At 40.8% G+C, this 23,741-nt stretch overlaps 1 protein-coding gene across 9 annotated transcripts in view; it reads left to right on the forward strand.

The window, feature by feature from the left end:
* The window catches only part of cdkn2a/b (cyclin-dependent kinase inhibitor 2A/B (p15, inhibits CDK4)), a 132,108-nt gene extending 112,183 nt beyond the window's left edge, over window positions 1-19,925 (forward strand). For 5 of the 9 annotated variants that reach the window (XM_059642890.1, XM_059642893.1, XM_059642882.1 and 2 more), the window contains 2 exons: window positions 484-724; window positions 19,724-19,925. In XM_059642890.1, the coding sequence (XP_059498873.1) occupies window positions 484-724; window positions 19,724-19,761 (279 nt within the window). In that variant the 3' untranslated portion in view covers window positions 19,762-19,925. Of the gene's footprint in view, window positions 1-483; window positions 884-19,723 lie in introns of those variants that run through there. The other 4 variants (XM_059642853.1, XM_059642861.1, XM_048525103.2 and 1 more) reach the window with 3 other exon arrangements.
* The last annotated feature ends 3,816 nt before the right edge of the window (window positions 19,926-23,741 follow it).

Genomic DNA, 23,741 nt, shown 5'->3' on the forward strand with positions numbered 1-23,741 from the left:
CACGATTCTAGTAAGACCCCGCCTTAAATTCTGACTGGGACTAGACATTAACTAAATTATTTAAAATGTTAACCTCCTATTCTTAACATATTTTGTGATAACTCGCTGATCAATTTTTAGCTTGACGCATGACTTGGCCGTAAATGTTGTGCTTTTTATATATTTGTTAGTATTTTAGGATACCTCAGAAACAGAGATAAACGAATGTGGGAAGAATGGATTCATTGAAAAACTGATCGCAAGAAAATAAATCAAATGAATGTAACAAAATTGCCAACAGTTTTATGCTCACTGCATAATCTATTGATATGCTATGTTCACATTTGAGAAATATGTTCAATAAGGCATTGAGACAAATGTCAGTTAAAAAAAGGGGAACGAATATAAATTTTGGTTTGGTCACTTCAGTTACATGTGGGTGTTCATTGTCTAGGACCGGTTGAGAAGCAAATTCCTTTCTCTCTCCTTCTGTGTCCCTCTCAGGTGATGAAAATGGGCTGTCCGGAAATTTGTCGCCTTCTCCTGCAACACGGAGCAGATCCTAACCGGCAGGATAATCAACAAATAGCATTGATCCATGATGTTGCCAGGGAAGGTTTCCTGGACACGTTGCAAGTTTTGATCGAAGTCGGGAATGCCGACGCAAATCTTCGGGACAAAAACCAACAACGACCCATCGATCTGGCAAAGCAACACGGCCATCTGGATATTGTGAACTATCTAGGTAACCTAAATGCAGCAGATTGAGTGGCTGTGTCCTCATTGGGAGACACACCACCTTCATTTTAGATCGGATTTTTTATAAGTACACTCGTTTCCACGGACTTTTTTTAAAAAAAGAACAAATTCCGATATTACTGTAAAATGTAAAATATATAAATAAAATACGGTAAATACAAAGATGTTTTGGGAATTAGTCTATAAATGTGCTAGTGAAATATTAGCAACAACACCTTTAGACGGTTTAGTTATAAATAATGTACTCCATTCACAGTCATAATATATTATTTCAGTTTAGGATTTCTCGAAAGATTTGTTTTCTAAATTACTCGGATACCCCTCTGTCGCTTCACCTCGCTTTCTGCTGTTCAGTTTCATAATACGTAGGCACGTTTTAATTTCAGGCGCATTTTTATTAATTTGGACAGTTCACCCCCCAACCCTCCCCCTCGTCCTTGACTATTGCAGTGACTAAGCTACAGTGCTGGTTAGGCTAAATGGTTTGTTTCGCTCTGATAACGTCTAAGTATACCCCTTTTTCAGTGAATTTGTAAACACTGCGGGCGTTAAGCTCTTCAGAGTTCAGATCGTTAATTGATTTATTTCACATTTAATGGCATCTTTAGAGGTAACCTAAAACGAAATTGGAAAAATTTGGGCAATTGCATTCGATAAAGCATGCATATTCTACACTGAAAAAAACCGAAGGCGATCTTATTGTTTCATTCTTCGGAGGGCGGCGCTCATCCTGACGTCCTTTCAGCTCCACAGTTTATTCCATTGCATTTAATCATAAACCGTGAGAATGGAATATACTAATCTATTACAGTGTACAATGACAAAATTGGAGTGTAGTAACTGAACATGTTAGAGACCGCCTTCTGATTTTCTCAGTCTCTTCAACCTGCTGCTGAGTTACACCATCCATGCAATTCCACAAACGGGTAAAACTTCTAAAGCGGGTTACAGCGGTAGGGGGTCCTGAATATATATTAGATTCCCCACAGTGTGGAAACAGGCCCTTCGGCCCAACAAATCCACACCGCCCCTTGCACACTACGGGCAATTTAGCATGGCCGATCCACCTGGCCTGCACATCTTTGGACTGTGGGAGGAAACCCACGCAGACACGGGGAGAGTGTGCAAACTCCACACAGACAGTCGCCCGAGGCTGGAATCGAACCCGGGTCCCTGGCGCTGTGAGGCTGCAGTGCTAGCCACTGAGCCACCGTGCTGCCCCGAATACGTGCACCCAGACCGTTGAAGGTGATTGGACAAGTGGAGAAAACGATTAATAAAGCAGAGAGTGTGCTCGGCTTTATTAATAAGGGAATAGAGTATAAGAACAAGGAGGTGATATTGAGCTTGTATAAGGCACTGCTTGAACCTTAGCTAGAGTATTGTGCAATTGTGGCGCCGCGTTATTGGAAAGACACGAATGCACTGGGCAGAGTGCAGAAGCGATTTACACTAGGATGGTCGAGGGAACGGAAAACTTCAACTAAGAGGATAGGTTGAAGAAGTTGAGAGTATTCCCCGAGAAGAGAAGGCTGAGAGATAGAGTTGAGTTTTTTTTAAATCATGACTGGGCTGGAGAGTAGGTAGGAGGCTGTTGTTTTGACTTGTAAAAGAAACAAGAATGAGAAGGCTTGGGTTAAAAATGATCAGCAAATAAAGCAAGGATCATATGAGTTTTTTTTACACGGCAAATGGTCAATGTGGAATGGACAGCATCGAAATGTGGCGGAGGCAGGTTCAAATGAGACGTTCAAGAAGGTGTTGAACCGTTATTTGGCAAGTAATGGTAGGCCGGGATACGGGGTGAAAGCCAGGAGGTTGACACTAGATAATACAGTTGGTGCAGGCATGAAAGGCTGAATCCTTCGGTATCACAATTAAACATGATTTTCCCAGCACTTTGCACAAGCTAGTTTGAAGATCTGCTCAAAGCAGTGTGAAATGTATTGTCTCTGCTTACAGTGAGAAAACTTGGAGCTGATGCATTGGTCCTGCGAGATCCGTTTCTTTTTCTTGAAACAAAATACACTTCGTCTTTAATGCTTGATGCTCAAAAAAAACAAAGTACCTCACCCTAATAAGAGAGTAGCTTCCTTTCGGCTTTATTTTACACTGGCAATAATTGCATTGATTTGGTAGAGACGCCAGCTGGAAATTGTGAATATTTTCCAGACACTGTAAACACTATTTGGTATGTAGCCATTCAGACTAAATTAATACGCTTCTATCATGGGGGGCACATTTTTATAGTGTATTTGATTTATTCACTCAAGGAGTAGCGCCTTTTTAGAATTTAACAGTTGAGTTGGGAACCTTGTCAATTTATTTTGTTGTATCTTTAAGACTATGAGAAAGGAATTATTTTTAGCTTTACATTCAAACGATATAAACCTATTTTAATGATTAGAAAGCTGATTTGAACGTACAGAAAATAATGGGTGAAATCCGGGTACATGATCCGAGGCAATAATAGCGTGCGTTCCTTCGATTGATTAAACAAGATTCGTTGTGTAAATTTGATAAAGCTAGGACCTAACCTCGTAGAAAGGGGACTGTAGAATTGAGAGTTATTGTTCCACTAGTTCTTCTAGAGCTAAACATTTGAACATACTCACGTTGGCACATATTCGGGTGATGCACCGTCTCTGGACGAAAATATATCATTTTGGATTGTCGTGAATTTATTTATGTGTAATTTCTCGATGATACATTTTCGCTATACATACAGCTGGTTTATAAAAACGTCCTCAAATCTACACATCTATCTACTGGATCGTTTATAAACTGTAGATTTTCGCCCTGTCTTAAATTATTACTAGAGACAGGCAGTGAGGGAAAACTACAAATAGTAGAATCGAAGGAAAAAGCAGAAAATACTGCAGGGCTATTTACTCAGAGAAAGTATTGCTTACGTCATTCAGAGAAAGTATTGGTTTTGTAATTACTAATGCATTTCACTATTCGAGATTAATTTTGAAAGGAGTGATGTATTGCTGAACCTTAGTACTCAGAAATAATCTCAGGTATTAATGCCTTGTGGCTGTTAACTTACGTAATTTAACTGATGGATTTTGCCTTGTGCCGCTTAAACTTTGAGCGACCGTTCCTTTATTTTGATGCCACAATCTGATTTTTTTTCCCTTATTTAGCAAAAGCCTGCCCATCTTTCGCTCCTTTAAATATTATCTCCCAATATCCTATGGGTATTGTATTGCCATTTTTTCTCTAATATGAAATTTCCCCATATTGTGTATATTAAACTGAATGTCTCTCATATTTTATCAAGTATCAATGGTTCATAAGGTAATGACAGCTTATAATTGCACTGTTACATTGCCAATCTCAGACCATTACCCTGAAAATTTCGATTCGTACAATCATTATTAAATTTATTAATATAACATTTATATAACTTTCAGTCTGAAAAAATAGTATCGTCTTTGAAGGTAACTGATACCAATGAAGTTGAAAGATATCAGGGTGGAATTTGCAGAAACAGCTAGAACAAATTGTTGGGGTGTTCGTAAATGGTTTGAAAAACTGAAACGTTACAACTGATATAAATCAAGGTGCTTTGAACATCTATTTAACGTATTTTAAAACTTATTGTCTTGAATTATTACTAACATTGACATAATATAATAAATTTAAACTTATTCCATTTAACCTACTTGTTGTTCATCTTTCAGGAAATATGATTTTCTTTTACGCAAGTGTTAGAAAATATTCGGATTCTTTAAATCAGTAGCGCCGATTTCCAATTGTAACACTCATTCTAGTTTAATGAAATTGTTTGGCTATTGTCAGCATTGACAGTAGAAGAATCAGCCAATTTATCGTGATCTTTTTGAAGACTTTGAACGTACTGGCAATTTATCAGAAATACTGAGTTTTTTAACGTAAAGAATTCCTAACGGCGGGTCAAAAACGATAGGTTGGTAAATTTTAAGAGTCCGACAATCTGCCAGAAGATTACGAATGGCAGATTCATTGTAGAATCTTCCCAGAAAGAAAAAAAATCGGCAACAGGATAAAATGTAATTTGAATAGTATTGTTTTAATTAATCTTAATTCGTGTTAGAATCATTTAAACATTTTGAACGAATTTCAACAAAATAAGGCACTTTCAAGTCGACACCAATGCTAAAACCTCGCTTTCCAATTGAAGCTTTTTAGATTACGCCTAGCATTTTGACAGAACCGAAGCTCTGAACTGCTCGTCGAGGGAACAAGGAATAAGTGGGAACCACAGAACAAAATAAACCGAAAATAACAAAAAAAACTTCATATCAGAAGCACAGAAGCAGCAAAATAAAAACAAATGTTCAATATTAAATTAGTATTCAGGATGCAAAAACATATTCACATCTTCCCACATGCTGGTGACTAGACATTGATAGCAACCAGCGCAAAATTCTTTCTTTAGTTGATACGTGCTTTTGCTGAAAGCAATTTAATTCTCTGCTGTACGAAGAGCGAAAGGTTTACAGATTGGAAATGCGTTCGTTTCTGGTGCCAAAAGGGGCCCCAGCTGTGTTTGATCTGAATACTAAAACAGTAAGAGGGCGAAGGGAAGTCGGAACAATAGTTATTTCACAATGTCTGTCTTAGATAGATTTTTCAGAATTATTTTATAGGGTGTGAACTTCACCGTCAAGGGTGCGGAACGGTGTCTCAGTGCTTAGGACTGATGACTCACATTGTCAGGGACCAAGTTTGATTCCAGCCTCGGGCGACTGTCTGTGTGGAGTTTGCACAATCTCCCCGTGTCTGCGTGGGTTTCCTCCCACAGTCCAAAGATGTGCAGGCCAGGCGGAATGGTCATGCTCAGTTGACTAGGGATGTGCAGGCGAGCTAGGTTAGCCATGGAGAATGCAGGGTGGCAGAGAAATGTTAGGCGGATAGGTCTGGATGGGATGCTGTTCGGGAGTCAGGGTGGCTCCGATAGGCCGAATGGCCTTCTTCCACACTTTAGGGATTTTATTCTATATCAGCATTCAGTATCCCGGACCTTGAACTAAGTGACTTGCAACATTACGTCAGAGTCAACCAACATTGCATGTACTCGTGATTTCCTTCTTTAAATGACGTTAGTAAACCAGATGGGTTCTTACAAAAAGATGGTCATTGAGCGGTCCTTATTTCAGGCGCTATTAACAATTTTTTATTGCTTGTCCCCTGTTACCTTTGAGAAAGGCAGTGGTGAACTTCCTCTTTGTACCAATGCAGGGTTGTCTTAGAATGCTAACAACTGGGTGGTTTGCTGTTTCAGAGGATAGATAAGTGTCAAGCAGGTCGCTGTGGGCCTCGAGGCACATGAAGGCCGGGCCGTGCAAGGATGGCAGATTTCCTTCCCAGGTGTGAACAAAATGAGCCCCACCCACCTCAACCTTCACCCCCCCCCCCCCCCAAGGAGGTAGGGACACGACCATTGAATACACCTGTAAAGTCTGCTTATTCATTGCCGAACAAACGTTTCTTTCACTGCTATTTTAACCAGATTAAGAAAAATGAGAAAATAGAAAACCATTCGCGCTATTTCGGATTGAAGCCTCTTTTTTCTTGGCTTACCTCTGGGACATTGCAGAGGTAATGTGATTGTTTTATTTCGCTATCAAAATATCAGGCAGGTTGCCATTAATTTCCGAAGGAACTTATACCACTAGATAGTCAATGTCGGACGTTCGTTTTTTGTGTAAACTCATTAACACGGTGGCCTAAGTTTCAGTTAGAGCTATAGGTTATTGAGTCATATAGACCTTTTGGCCTGTTCATGCCGGCCATAATCCAAATTAAACTAATCGCACCTGCCTGCGCTTGGCCCATATCCCTCCAAATCTTTCCTATTCATGTACTTAGTCAAGTATCTTTTAAACGTTATAACTGCGCCCGCGAACGCCACTTCCTCTGGAAGTTCATTCCACACACAAACCACTCTTTGTGTAAGAAAGTTGACCCTCGTGTCTTTATTTTTAAATCTTTCTCCTCTCACTTTAAGAATAATTTCCCTGTTCTTGAAATCTCCACCCCAGGGATTCACCTTCTGTATACTTCTCGTGATTTTGTAAACTTCTGTACGTTCACCTCTCAACCTCCTATACCCCACTGAAAAAAATGCCCAGCCTCTCCTTATAACTCAACCCTCCATTTCTGGCAAATGTTTGAAATAGAACTGAATATTCCACAATTGTAAGAGAAACCAGCTCTTACAACGTTGCAATTTCCACATTTTTGTCAATTTCACTGCTGTGGCAGATTAGGAACCCCCAGGCATTAAAGTTCATCAGTAATTTAGAAACAACATAACTGTGGCACTCTTATTTTGTCATCGTTTCCTACATTAGCAAGGCACGATAGCAGCCCTCCATGTTTGAAACATTGGCAGTTTCTGGCTGCCCTAAGTTGGGAAGCATGCGCTTGTCACTACTCAATGTGTGGCGAGCAACGTGGCTCCAACAGAAATGGCTGCAGAAACTCAAAGGCTCGGGCAGCATTTGTGGCTACAGAAAACAGCTAACATTCTGAACAAGGGTCAGAGGACTCACAGTCATAGAGTTATACAGCACGGAAACAGACCCTTCGGTCCAACTCATCCATGCCGACCAGATATCCTAAACTGATTGAGTCCTATTTGCCAGTATTTGGCTTGCATCTCTTTAAACCATGCCTATCCATATATCCATCCAGATGCCTTTTAAATGTTGTAATTATACCCGCCTCCACCACTCTCTCTGGCAGCTCGTTCCATACAAACAACCCTATCTGCATGAAAATGTCCGCCCTCAAGTCCCTTTCAAATCTCTCCCTTCTCACCTTAAATCCATGCCTTTTAGTTTTGGACTCACCTATGATGGGAAAAAGACCTTGGGTATTCACCCTTTCCACGCCCCTCATGATTTTATAAGGAAAAACACTCCAGCCTATCCTGCCCCTCCCAGTAGCTGAAACCCTCCAACCCTGGCACCATGGCTGTAATTTTTTTCTGAACCCTTTCAAGTTGAACATCTTTCCTGTGGTGTGTAGGCCAGAATTGTAAGCAGTATTCCAAAATGACCTCACCAATATCATGTATAGCACAACATGACATCCCAATTCCTATACTCAATGCGCTGACCGATGAAGGCAAGCGCGCCAGATGTTTTCCTCACCATCCTGTCTATCTGCGACTCCAATTTCAAGGAACTCTGCACTTGCGCCCCTAGTTTCTTTATTCAGCAGCACTCCCCAGGACTCTACCTTTAACTGTGTAAATCCTGCCCTGGTTTGCCTTACCAAAATGCAACTCTTTGTGTTTATCTAATTTAAACCCCATATGCCAACCAGCCTATTGGCCCATCTGATCAAGGCCTTGTTGTATTCCAAGACTCGAAATGTTAACTGTTTTCTCTCCATAGATGTTGCCAGACCTGCTGGGCGGCTCTCCAGCAATTCCTGTCTTTTTTGTTTCAGATTTCCAGCATCTTTTGTTCTTGGTTTTATAACACTTGACCCTACTTTGGGTTTGCAGCTCTGCTGAATAATCTTTCGCCACTTATAACTGATTTCAAACACCAACATCGGAATTCGCAAATACTCACGAGGTACATGTATTTCGATATTAATTTTACATTCTGTTTCATTTCCTATAGCGGAGGATTGTTTGACTTTTCTTTCTCATTTGCATTCTCATTCCTCTGAGATTGGCTGCCAACTGTGCTTTCGATTCACCCCACAGCAAATCACAGCTTTTTCCCCATCTAATGTTTTGATCCAAAAATGCGATTAATCCGTTAACCATTCTGGTTAATGTGAATGATGACATTCCATCAGAACTAACAGACCTGCTGAGGATCCCCAACATTTTCTCTGCTTATTTAAAATCCCCAGTCTCCGCAATGTTTAGCTTTTGTTACAATTCATCTGTTTGTCAAATATAGATGTAAACGACGTCATTCTATCATTTGAATTAGGCTGAGAATAAAAATACGACCGAACTTCAAACCTGAAAGTAAATTATATTTATTTTTTAAAAGCCCTATTAGCAATCAGGGATAACACTGGAATCAAAGCGAGAATTTCCAAATAGCTATCATTGTTTTGAAACAAAACATTTTTGATCTGGCATTTCTTCACGCATTACTTTTTAAATGTCTTTCTGCATCGTGGAACATTCTATCTGTCGATTTGTACATCTCTACGCATCCTCACTCCCTCCGGATCAGCACTTCCTTCTCGCAACATCGCGTCATAAGAGTTACGGAGTCCCACAGCATAGAAGCAGGCCCTTCAGCCTATCATGTCTATGCTGACCAACAAACATTAAGCCAAAAAAAACCTGCAGATGCTGAAAAACAAAAGGAGAAATTGCTGGAGAAGCTCAGCAGGTGTGGAAGCATCGTTAACACGAGTTAGCAAGTTGGGTCCACTGAGCCTTCTTCAGAGCTACAATAATCTAATTTACCTTTACTTGGTCCATAGGCCTAGCATTTTAAGTACTTATCCACATGCTTCTTAAATTTTGCAAGAGTACCTGCCTCCACCACAGTCTCAGGTAGCACATTCAATTTTTGTACTATCCTCTAGCAGACCCTCTTGGATCTCCTCGATAACATTTATAGAGCCATAGAGATGTACAGCACAAAAACAGACCCTTCGGTCCAACTTACCCATGAAAACCAGACATCCAAAACTGATCTGTTCAGATTTGCCTACATTTGGTCCATATCCCTCTAAACCCCTCCCATCCATTTACCCATCCAGATGCCTTTTAAATGTTGTGATTGTACCCACCACTACCACCTCCCCTGGCAACTCTTTCCACACATGCATGACCATTCGTGTGAAGAAGATTCCCTCAAGTCCTTCTTAAATCTTTCTCCACTCACCTTAAACCTATGCCCTCTAGTTTTGAACTCCCCACCCTGGGAAAAAAAGACCTTTGCTATTCATCCTGTCCATGCCTCTCATGATTTTATAAATCTCTATAAAGTCACTCTTCAGCTCCTGTTGCTCCAGAGAAAATAGCCCCAGGCTATTCAGCCTGTCCTTACAATTCAAACCCTCCAAACTTGTAATATCATCCAACATCCTTGTAAATCTTTTTAAAACCCTCTGAAGTTTAACAACATCTTTGCTATAGCAGGTATTCAAAAAAATGACCTCACCAGTGTTTGTACAGCTGCAACATGAAATCCCAACTTCTATACTCCAAGCACTGACCAATAAAGTCCAGTGTACCAAATGCCTCCTTCACTGCCCTGCCTACCTGTGATTCTACTTTCAAGGATCTATGAACATATAACCCAATGTCTCTTTGTTTGGCAACACTCCCAAGAATCTTACCATTGAGTGTGTAAGTCCTGTCCTGATTTGGCTTTTCAAAATGCAATACCTCACATTTAACTAAACTAAATTACTCCTGACCTTAAACTTATGCTTGAGGACTCTTGCAGTGCAGTGACAAACTCTGAGCTAAGAGGACCAGGTTCCGATTCCACTTATCACCAGAGGTGTATCAATACAGGCTATTTAAAATATCTTTAACATAGACAGGGCCAGGCCTCTCTCTGTGGGTGTTGTACTCATGAAGATCCCTTTACCTATCACTGAGTGGCACAGCCTAATGAAAGACGAATCCACTGCACCCATTTTGCATATATTCTTCATGTGCTGTAAAATGGCTGTCTGTGTGGTTTACGTTTCATCTGAATTTCTGTGGTGACTTTTAGATCTCCCCATTCCAATACCCTTCAGAATGTCTGCAAAAGTAACAGGAAGGGTTTTCATGCAAGAGAAAGGTATGCCTTTTCCCAATGGATGAAGTACTGATATTTCGAGAGCTCAGGGAGAATTGTCATTCTATTTGTCTGACAATGAATGATTTAAATTGGAACTGACATGCAAGAGATATGGATAAGTAACTTCAATTCCTTGAATGTATAAAATGTAAAACTCCTATCCTAGTAACCTAGTAACACAATGATTCTCTTATCTCTGTAACCCTATCCAGGTCTCTAAGATCTGCGTTCTTCCCATATTTGCCTTTTTTGCTTCCCCATTTACATTCTCTCACTACTGGTAGCCGGGGCTTTAGCTAACTAAGCCCTAAGCTTTGAAATTTCCTCCCTAACCATCTCTGCCACTTTCTCTTTCCTTTCTCTCTCCTTCCTAAACCAAACACATGGTTGCCTGACCAAACATGGAGAGACAAGGAGAAACAGAAATCAGTTTACATGCCTTGTAAATAACCAGTGACTGCTGCTGGAAAGCAGGAACTCTAATAACACTGCAGTATAGATGCCACAAGTACCTGTGCAAGGAGAAGCTGGATAGCTGGAATGTTTTTCACTGGACAATAGGAGGTTGAGGGATGACCTTGCAGAGTTTTACAAAGTTATGGCCAGTGTAGATAAGGTGAATAGCAGAGATAATGGGAACTGCAGATGCTGGAGAATCCGAGATAACAAAGTGTAGAGCTGGATGAACACAGCAGGCCAAGCAGCATCTTAGGAGCAGAAAAGTTGATGTTTCGGGCCTAGACCTTTCTGATGAAGGGTCTAGGCCTGAAACATCAACTTTTCTGCCCCCAAGATGCTGCTAGGCCTGCTGTGTTCATCCAGCTCTACACTTTATTAAAGTGAATAGCAGGTGTCTTTTCCCTACGGTTGGGGATTTCAAGGCTAGGAGGCATATTTTTAAAGTGAGAGAAATATTTATAAACAAACATGACAGACATTTCTTTTACACAGAGTGGTTCATGTGTGGAATGAACATTCAGGGTACGTGGTGGATGCAGATACAGTTACAACATTTAAAAGACATTTGGAAAAGTGCATTAAGGTATATGGGCCAAGCGCAGGCATCTGGGATGAGCTTAGTTTGGGCTTATGGTTGGCATGGACTGGTTGGACCAAAGGGTCTGTTTCTGTGCTGTATGACTCTATGACTCTACTATCTAAACTATTCATGCAATGAATGCACCACACACACAACACTGACAGAGTCAGGGCCTTATTGCTGGGTACAAAAATAAAAGTTGCTGGAAAAGCACAGCTGGTCTGGCAGCATCTGTGAAGAGAAATCAGAGGAAGGGTCATGTTCTGTGGAAGCGTCACTGGACCCAAAACATATAACTCTGATTTTCTCTTCACAGATGCTGCCAGACCCGCTGAGCTTTTCCAACAACTTCTGTTTTTGTTCCTGATTTACAGTATCTGCAGCTCTTTTGGTTTTTATTCCTTATTGTTGGGCGCTATCAATGAAGGGTGTTTGGCATCTTTCTTGCACTGGAGAGTAGAATTCCAAGAGTCAGTGCTGCTAAACCTCATCATTGAGGATGCCTGAGTGGGCAGAGATGCTAGCATTTTGGAACCCTGTCCCATAGCAACCATTTCACACAATGCAGCTGTCATGTTTCTCCAACTGATGCATAATTCCAGAGTTATAATGAATCTGGTGCACAGTTCATGCACTAGTTATGGGCCCCTTTGGCATTAAAATACACCAATGACATTGAGCATGGTGCAATGGGTACCATCCTAATATTGCAGCTGTGGAGACAATGAGATGCAGGGGCCATGAATTCACATTGATAATCTGCTATCAGATACCAACCAGGCCACAGTGCAAACCATTATTTCTGAAATGTTCAAAGGATGACTTGGTTCCTGGGGAGTCATACTTCAACAATGTCCAGTACCTCCAGGAAAGGAGAAAATAATGTTTCAAATTAAGAGGATAGAAGGAGTTACCTCGATAATGCAAATAATCTGATATAATTGACAGCTGCTCAGACCAGTAACATTTGGTACTGAATAAGAAATCGCTGTTAACCTGTTTAAATAAACTATAATCCAGCTTCAACATAATTAATCGGAAATGAAGCCCAGCGTGATTTTCTCTGTTTTCTCATGGGATTGGACAGGGATTTCCCCTTCTTGGATTTAGATCCGAGGCAACTTCAGAAATTAATCATTTTCATTTCAAGGCAACATGAAGAGAATGTTAGGAAGGGTCAATCTGCTCCAACGGTCATGACAATAATTATGGTATTGTCTCTGCACAGCCCATCTGAACAGTTTTTCTGAGAGGGAAGGTGAGGAGCACGATATTCGCTAATAAAAAGCGTTAGGCACTGAGGTGGCGAAAGATTAGAACGCACAGTGCAGCGCTTTCTCGGTGCGGGTTCAGCACAAGACTCCAGGTTAGGAAAGGATTTGAAGTGTGCAATGGGAATGGCCATCCAGAAGCGAGATGTCCAGCACGCTGTTCATGAGACGACCAGCTGCTTGCGATTAACATGGTGTTTTCAAATCGGTTTTAAAGGGGCTACTTGTGGCTCGGTGGTCCTGCCCTGGACCAAAGATGCCTGCGTTCAATTCATAATAAGTGTATAAAAACAGGTCTGAGCAGTTTGGTTCGAAAATGACCACAGGTGGCCTTGTGGTGCAATGGTAGCATCCGTGCCTGTGGACCAGGAAGTCCAGGTTCAAGTCTCCCATGTTCTAGAGTTGAGCAGGTTGGCCAGAAAACACTGCAGAGCTCCTTTCAAGGGCTCTTGTTGTGCAGTGATATTTGTTCTCACCTCTACCCCGGAAGACCTGGGTCCAGGTCTTCCCTGCTCTAGAGGTTGCTCGTACACAACCGAGCAGCTTGATTATGTGTATACAGCCTATACCTGCACGCCATATTCTCTCTCTATGCATAAACATCAGAGACGATGAAGGTTCTAGGCCCGAAACGTCAGCTTTCCTGCTCCTCTGATGCTGCTTGGCCTGCTGTGTTCATCCAGCTCCACACCTTGTTATCTCGGATTCTCCAGCATCTGCAGTTCCTACTATCTCTAAAAATCAGAGTTAACGTTTCGGGTCCAGCGACCTTTCCTCAGAACTGATGGTAGCTGGGAAAGCTTCAGTTTATACGCAAGCTTTACGTGCACTTACTTGAACCTTTATTCGGGAAATCCTTGAAGATTTCGTCTCAAAACAGTAGAGGATGGCGCGAGGGGAAAGAGATTGGTCACAGGGTATCTTTCATTGATCCCCTCACCCCCACCCCCACCCACGCACCAGGCTGGAGGAAGGGGGCGAGACGGAACTGCTGTAAAGTAGGAGGGCAGAAGGTAATGGAGACAAGCGAGTGTCCTCAGGTTCGGAACGTGAGCTCAGTCTCTGCACACACACACGCTGCCGGACCTGCTGAGCATTTCTAGCACGTCCTGCTTCCACCTCAGAACTGCTTTAATTGAGCTGCAGCCATTTAGAGTCTGTTTTCCACCATCGTTCAAAAAAAAACTTCCCCCCACCCCCAAACGTATTTAAAAACAAAACAAAAATCGGGGAAAAGAAAACTCGAGATGAGACGTCTAGCCCGAGGCCGTCTGTATGAAACCTCCAGGGGGAGAAAAAGTACATATTCTTGTGGTTGGTAACTATGTCTTAAGTTGCCAAGGCAGTAAGGGATGACTGGAAGTGTTTCACGAATGTCTCTGAGCTTTTCTAAAAAGTTTGCTGAGCGGAGGGCAGTTTGGCTTCAATTCGAGCAAGCAATAATAGTAGGCCATTCGGCCCTTCAAACCTGCTCGGTCATTCAATAAGACTCGTGTGATTCTAACCTCAACTGCATCCCTTCAAAAATCTTCCATTCCCTCTGCAACTGAGAATCTATCTACGTTTGCCTGAGAAATGATTTAAAGAATCTTCCTTCACTGCTTTTTAAAAGGGCAATAATTCCAAAAGTTCTCAATCCTCATGAAAAAAAGCCCTTACCGGTCTTGAATGAGTGAAGTCTTATTTTTAAAACTGTGACCCTTAATTACGAGAGGAAACATCCTTTCAAGCTGCGCAAACCCCCACGCCCCACCACTCCAGTCAAGTCCCCTCAAGATCTAAAGAAATAAATACGATCGCTGGAAATCGGAACCAAAAACAGAAAAGAAACAACTGATTTTGAGTTTTCCAACAATTTCTGTTTACCCTCAAGATGTTATCTGATTCAATTAAGTCACTTCTGACACTCCCAAAGCCCAGCACTTAACAGAATAAACCCGTCCTGTCCGGCTTCACAAGGAAGATTTTATACCTGGGCGGCACGGTGGCTCAGTGCTTAGCACTGCTGCTTCACAGTGCCCTCGGGTTCGATTCCACCATCTGTGTGCAGTTTGCACGTTCTCCCCGTGTCTGCGTGGGTTTCCTCTCACAGGCCGAAGGTGTGCAGCTTACGGCGGATTGGCCATGCTAAATTGCCCATAGTGTTCAGGGATGTGTATGTTAGATGGCTTATGGAGGATGGGTCTGGATGGGCTGCTCTGAGGGTCGGTGTGGACTTGATGATAAAGCTTAAAACCATAAATGGGCCATTCAACTAATTGATTATGCTCTACCATTCAATCAAATCCTGGCAGATCTCATAAACCTCAACTCTACCTGATCTTCTTCTGACAAAACCAACACTGTAGGGATTCTATGAAAGCCCTTAACTGCTTACAATTCACTAACATCCTTCCATAAGCACAGTGACCAGTACAGTGTTCCAGATACGGTCACAACCTTTATAACTGGAGCATAACCTCTACAGTCTGCACTTAATCCCCTTTGCAATAACCATATTTTCTATTAGCTTTCTCAATTACTTGTTGCACCTATATATTCACTGATATATTAACCTGTATGATTCATGCACCAGGAGACCTAGATCTCTCTGTATCTACAACTCCACAAGCTCTCACTATTTAAATAATATTTTGCTTCTTTTCATTCTTTCTGCCAAAATGGACACATTCACATTTCCCCATGTTAATCTCCATGTGCCAGATCTTTGCCCACTCACTTTGACTATCGACATCCCTTTGTAGGCTCCTTAAATCCTCCCCACAACTTAATTTCCTACTTATTGTTGTCTTCAGCAAATTTAACAACTATAATCTAGTTCAAGATAGCAAGGTGTGAAGCTGGATGAACACAGCAGGTCAAGCAGCATCTTAGGAGCAGGAAAGCTGACGTTTCAGGCTTAGACCCTTCATCAGAAAGGGGGATGCGACCTGAAACGTCAGCTTTCCTGCTTCTAAGATGCTGCTTGGCCTGCTGTGTTCATCCAGCTTCACACCTTGCTATCTTGGATTCTCCAACATCTGCAGTTCCTATTATATCTGATATACTTTAGTTCACTTCATTTAAATTATTGATATAAATTATAAAGAGTTGAGGCCCTAGCACAAACCCAAATGGCACACCACTCGTGCCAACTTTAAAAGTACACATTTATTCCTACTGTTTGTTTCCTGCTAGCCAAGTAATCTTCTACCCATGCCAATATGTTACCCTCTACACTGTGAGCTTTTCATTTCTGCCATAGCCTTTGATTTGGCTCCTTAACAGATGCCTTCTTGAAATCTATGTACAGCACATCTACTGGACCCCTTTATCCAAGCACAAGTTACTTCTTTGAAGCACTGAACTAAGTTAAGATGATAAAGCTTAAGACCATAAAGGGGCCATTCAACTCATTGATTATTCTCTACCATTCAATCAAATCCTGGCAGATCTCATAAACCTCAACTCTACCTGATCTTCTTTTGACAAAATCATGCTGGCTCTACCTAATTCCCTTCAACTTATCCAAATGCTCTGTCAAAATGTCTTTAATAATAGCATCTAATATTTTCCCTGTAACAGATGTTAAGCTCTGTATTGTCCTGCTTTCTATCTCCCTCTCTTGTTAAATACAGGAGTTAGCCATTTTCCAATCTAAAGGAGCCTTCCTTGAATCTAATAGAGTTTTGGAAAATTCAAATCAATGTATCAACTACCTCACTGGCTGCATCTTTTAAGACGCTAAGAAATGTCCATTGGGGCCTGAGATCTTGTCAACTCATAGTTCCAACAATTTGCTGAATATTACTCACCAGTAACTGTATTTTTGAGTTCCTCCCTCTCGTCTAATTTCTAAATTTGTACATGCATATTTCTAACTTGTTACTTGTAGACATTTTAATCAACCTGTTCAGAGATGTTATTATGCATCTCTGGAACAGTTGAGACTTGAAGAAGGGACTCCTGGCTAAGACATAGGGATACTACCACTGTGCCACAAGAGCTCTATTCCCAAGATGTTACTTGAATCCTCTCTCGTGAAAACTAAACAATATCTGTGTTCAATTTGTCAGTCATTACTTTGTCTTCTACTAACCTTTTGGCATCTTTTTGCCTTTTTTTTAAAAGTGTTCTGTCCAGTCTCCCGATTTGCCACCTATCTATCCACAATTATATGCATTTTATGTGAGTTCAGTGTTATGGTTGTTTTGGTTTCATTTGAGATAGTGTGTAGTGCAAAGTCATTCGTAATTGAGAGTCCTAATGTGCTACAGGCGTGGGGTCAAATCCCACGGTAGCAATTCAATTAGTGGGGGTAAGGAAATGCAGAAATAAAAGCTAGTCTAATGATGACCTCAAAACCACTGTCGATCGTCATTAAACCCTATCCGGTTCATCAATATCCTTTGTTTAAAGGTGAGAGGGGAGACGGTTAAAGTGGATATGTCAGTAAAGAATTTTACACAGTGTAGTTGAAGCTTGGAACTTGCTGTCAAGGAAGGTGGTAAGAAACAGATACCATATCAAAGTTTAAGATGCATTCAGACAGACACATGAACAGTCAGAAAACAGCGACCATTTGCTGGGATTAATTCAGAGTAGCGTCATGGTTGGCACAGATATGGTGGGCCGAAAGGCCTACTCCAATGTTGTACTGTTCTATGTCTCAATCACGGAAGGCGGTCCGATCTTTAGAATTTATTTCAATATTTCTGACGGGGACGGAGTATTTGTAGGTCATAAGCGTGTAGCAAGTTGTTCATTTAGGAGTTCTGAAAAAATGCACAAATACAATTTCTTGCTCAATCTAGAAATTGCGCGACTATCTCCGGCTTGATTACGTCAAAGTTTGAACGAAAAAAGAAAGCTTTAGTAACCCCGCCCCCATTCACCCCAAGATCGCTTTCCAATTCCCGTTCAATACCTCAATTTTTTCATCTTGCGCTAAGAGGAAGGGTGGATTCTCGACCTCGCATAATTTTTTGTAAAAAATTTATTCATTTCACTCTGTGGGAATAAAAGCGGTACATCATCCTTCAGTTTCTTGGCAACTTCAGGAATTTACAAGACACAAAGCCGTGCGCTTCTTCCCTGAGATTTCACGTAGGGGGCAATGTTCTGCCTAGGGACAGTCTTCCTATCTGTGTGTATAAAATGCAATTGTTCCAAGCAGATGGTTTCGCTCAAAGTACAGAGAAACGCCTGACCCTTGTCGCTGTGGAGCGAATGAAATTAATGCGTGTTGTTGGTTGGTCGAAAACTTATAACAAGCTGGTTCAAACTTTCTCAGCAAACGTCAGTATAAAAACACGACTTGCCCAAATTTTTAAAATTGTATTACACAAAGCCTGAATCTGCATCTTGTTCAGAGCAGACAGCAACGCAATTTGATATGGCTGGCGCCAGGGAATCTGAATTAGCTGTCTTAAAGTTCCTTGCAAAAGAAAACGTTTTATTTAATTTCCTTTCGTACTTCTATGCGAGAAACCAGCTTTTGGAAATCTACGTAGATTCATCAATTTGGAGAATAAGTCTTTGTTACACAACAGCCGGAACTGATCGATGTACGCTCAAATCGCTAACAAAAATGAAAAAAAAATCTGGAGAAACACAATTCCGAAGAAAGGTCTCTCCACAGGTGTTGCCAGACGTGCTGAACTTTTCGAGCAATTTCTGTTTTTTTTCGCGAATAGCAGCATCTGCGGGGAAAGAAAGCACGGTTAATATTTCCAGTGACCCTTCAGAACCGAGTTTCTCCAGCTAATCTCGTTCCAGAGCTTCAGTGTCCGCTTCGCTTTACTTCAAATCCATGCCTTTTGGCATTAAATCAATCATTTGAAACATTAAGTTTCTTGGTCTTTGATTTCCACACATTTATCGAACGATGCCCACGGTACAGAATATTCTCTGTTCCTCAGCAATTTGAGGTGATTTAAATAAAAATAAAACAATTGTTGACATCACTATTTGGGATGTGACCAAAAGTTTTTAATCAGAGGTAGTTAGGAATGTAACTGCTGCTTTGGCATCTATCAGTTCGTTATCTTTCAGTCAAAGCTAACATTGCAATTCTGAATTCAAGGTTGACAATTAAGGAGCTAAATCTCACAGGGAAGAAAATGCCTTGCCTACACCTCTGCTGCGGCGAAGGGATGTCCCTGTGCCCGCTCACTTTTCGAAGGACTGCCCCGCTGTGATAACACGCCCAGGGCTGCGGAGTTAAACCGAAAGTGACACCCCTGTCCCTAATGCACAGGAAATCCCGTCCTAAAGAGCTATCAGCAAATCTCAAGGGCGAAGAGTTTAGACAGGTTAGTCAGGGAGCGATTAGGGTAAGGGTGGCATGGCATTGGGTTTGAGACACTATGGAAAAGGGCCGTACTGTCGTACGGTGAAGGGTTACTTCCAAGGGCAAGTGTTGGAAGAAGGTCCTACCCTTCCATCTTAGTTTTTGTCTAAGTTGTCACACATGGTGCGCTAGTATCTCCCAGGTGGCCATTAATTAATCAGTTAAGGGCCTTAATATGCTTAAAGGAGGTAGGACGCTTTGTCTGTCCCTCTTCTCTCCCATTCAACCTCCTCCCACCTCACTGACCAATCCCACACCACTCCATACATGCACTCACCTATCACTTTCCCAGCTACCTTCCTCTATTTATTTCCCAACTCCCTTCCCCCTCCCCATTTCTGAAGAAGGGTCCTGACTTGAAATGTCAGTTTTCCTGCTCCTTTGATGCTGCCTGGCCTGCTGTGTTCATCCAGCTCCACACTGTTGTTGCTGACTCCAGCATCTGCAGTTCTTACCATCCTAGGATGCTTCACACTTGCCTGTTCACTAGATCTTGATATTTATCCTGAGGAAAGTTCTGAGGAAGGGTCATCGGACTGAAACATTAACTCTATTTTTTCCTTCACAGATGGTGCCAGACCTGCTGGGAATTTACAGCAGAGATAATGGGAACTGCAGATGCTGGAGAATCCAAGATAACAAAGTGTGAAGCTGGATGAACACAACAGGCCAAGCAGCATCTTAGGAGCATAAAAGCTGATGTTTCAGGCCTAGACCCTTCAATTTTGTTTAATATTAATAACAAAATTAATTGTTATTAATACTAATTAATAAGCTTTTAATAAATAAATAAGCTGTTCATAAAAACTTATTAACAATTGCTTTTGGTTCTTTTAAAATCTCTCTGCACATTACAAAAGCTGGATTGTTAAGTTCTATCATGTATTATCACCTGGTAGTTTAATATAGCCTACTTGACACCATCAGCAATTTCAGTAAAATGAAGTGAATCAGGAAGCACAAGCACAGTACTAACTATAGGCTCATCTTGTGAAATCACAACTGGGCTAAAGTTCTCAGCCTCCACATCCATTACAATAACAGAAATTTTTCCTTCTTTTGGTATCAAATCCAGAAGTGCCCATGAAAGCTAACGACTTGAATTAACCTTACCAGGAATGTTGGATGCAATGGCACATTGAGGGAAATTGAAATAAATATGACCCTGTGTGACTTTATTCACACAACCTCACCACCATGATTCCTTTAGTGATAAAAGCAGCTGTTATAAACTTAGTGAGAATCCATAAATGACTCAATTTACCAACGAACTATGATTTGAAAACTTGATTTCACTCTTTGTAGTATGTCATGAACAAGATTCAGTGTATTTTAGACATTTGTTAACAGACAAATGTTCTTTCAATTGAAAAAAGATGTGCAGGTTAGATGGATTGGTAATGCTAAATTGTACAGTATTGTCTAGGGAGGTGCAGGCTATGTGGATTGGCCAAGGTCAATATGGGGTTATAGGGATAGGGTGGGTCTGGTTGGGATGCTGTTCGGTGGGTTAGTACAGACTCAATGGGCTGAATGGCACCTATCTGTACTGTAGCAATTCTGTGATCTCTGAAAACACAAATGTAAAGGTATACCTCATAATTACAAGTTCACAGATTTCTTCTTACATGTGTGCCAGCATAGGCAATCTCAGCCTTTCCCAAATTGACATCTGGATTTGGCCCTCGAGTCACTTTCACCTGCAGCTTTATTCCATTTGAGGTTCTCAGATGTGATTAATGCCAACATTGTGTACTTCTACAATCCTACTCTCATTCAGGTCATGTCAGTCCTGATGATATAGCTTTCTAGAATTCCTTTCAAACTGACTGACCAGCAAGACCCAATTTCCAGCTTGGTTACCTCAGAATAAAACACTGAGATCTTTCACACCTGATTTAATCTCACCACTTTTAGAATTAAGTCCCTTTTAGATCTCATACACATTGCCTCACCAAGCATTCCAGGACTTCTTTTTATTGCCAAATAGAAACCTTTCTGTTCAGAGTTTTATTCACTCTTAAACATATTATAAGCTTTATAATGGACATAACAAGGTGTAGAACTGGAAGAACACAGCTGGACAAGCAGCATCAGATCTCTGAAGCTGGTTCAAGTAAATATTGACAACAGAAATCACAGTAACAGTAACTTATTATAATCTTAAGTATCAAACAAGGTAAACACTCTACTTAAGTTTGTCTATCCAGACCAAGTTGTGCTAATTAATTTTAAACTCTTGGAACTCACCCAGGCATTCATAATGAATCCATCTGGGAACTGCATCAGCAGAAACAACAGATAGCTAGTTCACTATCTGGATTATAATAATTTGTGCACAGTAAGCTCCCAAAGATAGCAATGTGATAAAGACCAGGCAATCTGTTTTTGTGATGTTGATTGAGGAATAAATATTTATCAGAATACCTAGAACAACTGTTCTTTCCTTCTTTCAAGTGGACCACAAGATCTTTTACATACTTTGATCAGGCAAATGGAGCCTCAGTTTGACGTTTCATCTGAAACGTAGCATCTCCAGAAGTGTAGCAGTCACTCAATGCTGCACTGAAGGTACAGGCTTTGTCTTTGTGCTTAGGCCCTGGAATGAAACAGAGAAGTTTATGACTCCGAAGTAAAACCTGTACAACTGAACCGTGTTTGAGGTGGAGAACCCATATGGCATACTCCTGAAATCTTCCAACAGGCTTCTGGGCGGTCATGGATAATGATGAAGAATAGAGAGGAAGAGATCTCAGCTCAGAAATGGCCAGTTGATAGTGGCTGCTTTGGAATACTTGTATTATACATATTTATGCTTTCTATACTAGAAAAGAAGATTTCAAGGCACTTGAAAAAGCACATAGAAGATTCACAAGAATAGTACTTAAGCAGAGAATATATACTAATGAGGAAATGATAAGCAGGCTGACCTTTATTCTCTGCAAAGGGAAAACTTACTGGTGATATCTAAAAGTCTTCACTCTTATCAAACAGTTTGGTTTTCTTAATTTAGTGGGAATGAGGTAAAGTTTCTGCTTTGAACCCAAAGGACAATTGCATTATTTTCATGAGGCAACGTAATCAGGGCTCTTGTGGCACAGTGGCATGGTCCCCGCCTCTAGTGATTAAAAGCCTGAGTTCAAGACCTACTTGTTCCAGAGGTGTCCAATAGTTTGTGAACTAGGGTGATTAAAAATACCTTGTGACGTGATAGTTCAACTTTTCACACAAACCTCAAATACACTAGCATCTGCAAATAGCTCATTCAGGCAGCATAATAGAACATAATTGTTTATTTGCATGAAAACATATTCATTGCTGTACTTGGAAGTGGTAATCTGTGGCAGTTTTATTAAGATAGCTGAAAGTAGTTTTGATAGTCCACTGTGAGCAAATAACTTTTAAATCAAAGAAAATGACTAAAAATCTGCTCAGTCATGTATTAATTTAATTGGTATTATTAGTTTCTTTGCAAATTAATGATTTTTAATAAAGAGAAACGTGCAAAGCATGTGTCTATACATCCATTAAAAAACAAAGTTCATTTCAGAAGCATTCTCAAATAGCAAAATCATTGGAAATACTCCATTGATGGATTTAATCAAGGATTCTCCTTATCTCAGTCTGTGGGCACCCAGACTGCCCTACTAAAACCAATGCAGACTTATGGGAAACTGTGAACTGTGAACTTCCAAACTACAAGTTACTAGTATAACATGGTTATGAATAAAGGCAATAGAGAATTCTAGAGAAACATCTTTACTCAAAAAGTGAGAAGAAATAATATTTGCTCCCACTGAGAAATTGTTGAGGTGAGTAGAACTGTTGCATTCAAAGGAAGACTACAGTTTAAGTAAGTACATGAATGAGAAATTAGTGGCTTTTGGTGCAGTGCTACTATCCCTGCTTCTGGACCAGGAGGCCCAGGTTCATGTCTCACCTACTTAAGTTACATCATAATATGTCTGTACAGGTTGATTAAATGTTTCATCAGTAAGGAGTGAAAAGGAAGAATGCCTTTTAGGTTGAATAAAGAGTTATGGTGGCATTAATGGAAGGAAGGAGGGCATTCAGCTCAACACCTTTGTGCCTCTCTGTAGATGCAATGATTCCTTTGTCCGATCCTTGTATACCTGCAACCATCTATTCCTCAAGTACCCTTCCAGTTTCCTTTTGAATTAATTAATCATCTCCAATTCTACCTTCATTGAGAGCAATTTGGGAAGTGGCTCATATGGAAACCAATTACAAGTTGAATTGAATATCCTGTTTCTGTGTTCAATACTAACTGTATCCAGGTTCATCAAAGAGTGTTTTCAGCGGAATTCTTGAGTAAATCCAGGAACATGGCCTTGCAGTTCTCTCATGCAGTAAGGGCAGCCAGATTTGATTTGATTTATTATTACTACATTTACCTAAGCACAGTGAAAAGTTTTGTTTTGCATGCAGTAGAAGCAGATCATAACACCCAAAGACCATAGGGTGATTGAACAGATCAAGGAAAGTAAAGTTACGGCAGCAAAGAAGTGATTGCCTCTCACAGAACACTATCTTTAACAGCTCTTCAGAGATATGGAAACCTGGTG

The sequence above is a fragment of the Stegostoma tigrinum genome, chromosome 3 (assembly GCF_030684315.1).
Source record: "Stegostoma tigrinum isolate sSteTig4 chromosome 3, sSteTig4.hap1, whole genome shotgun sequence".
Taxonomy (NCBI): Eukaryota; Metazoa; Chordata; class Chondrichthyes; order Orectolobiformes; family Stegostomatidae; genus Stegostoma; species Stegostoma tigrinum.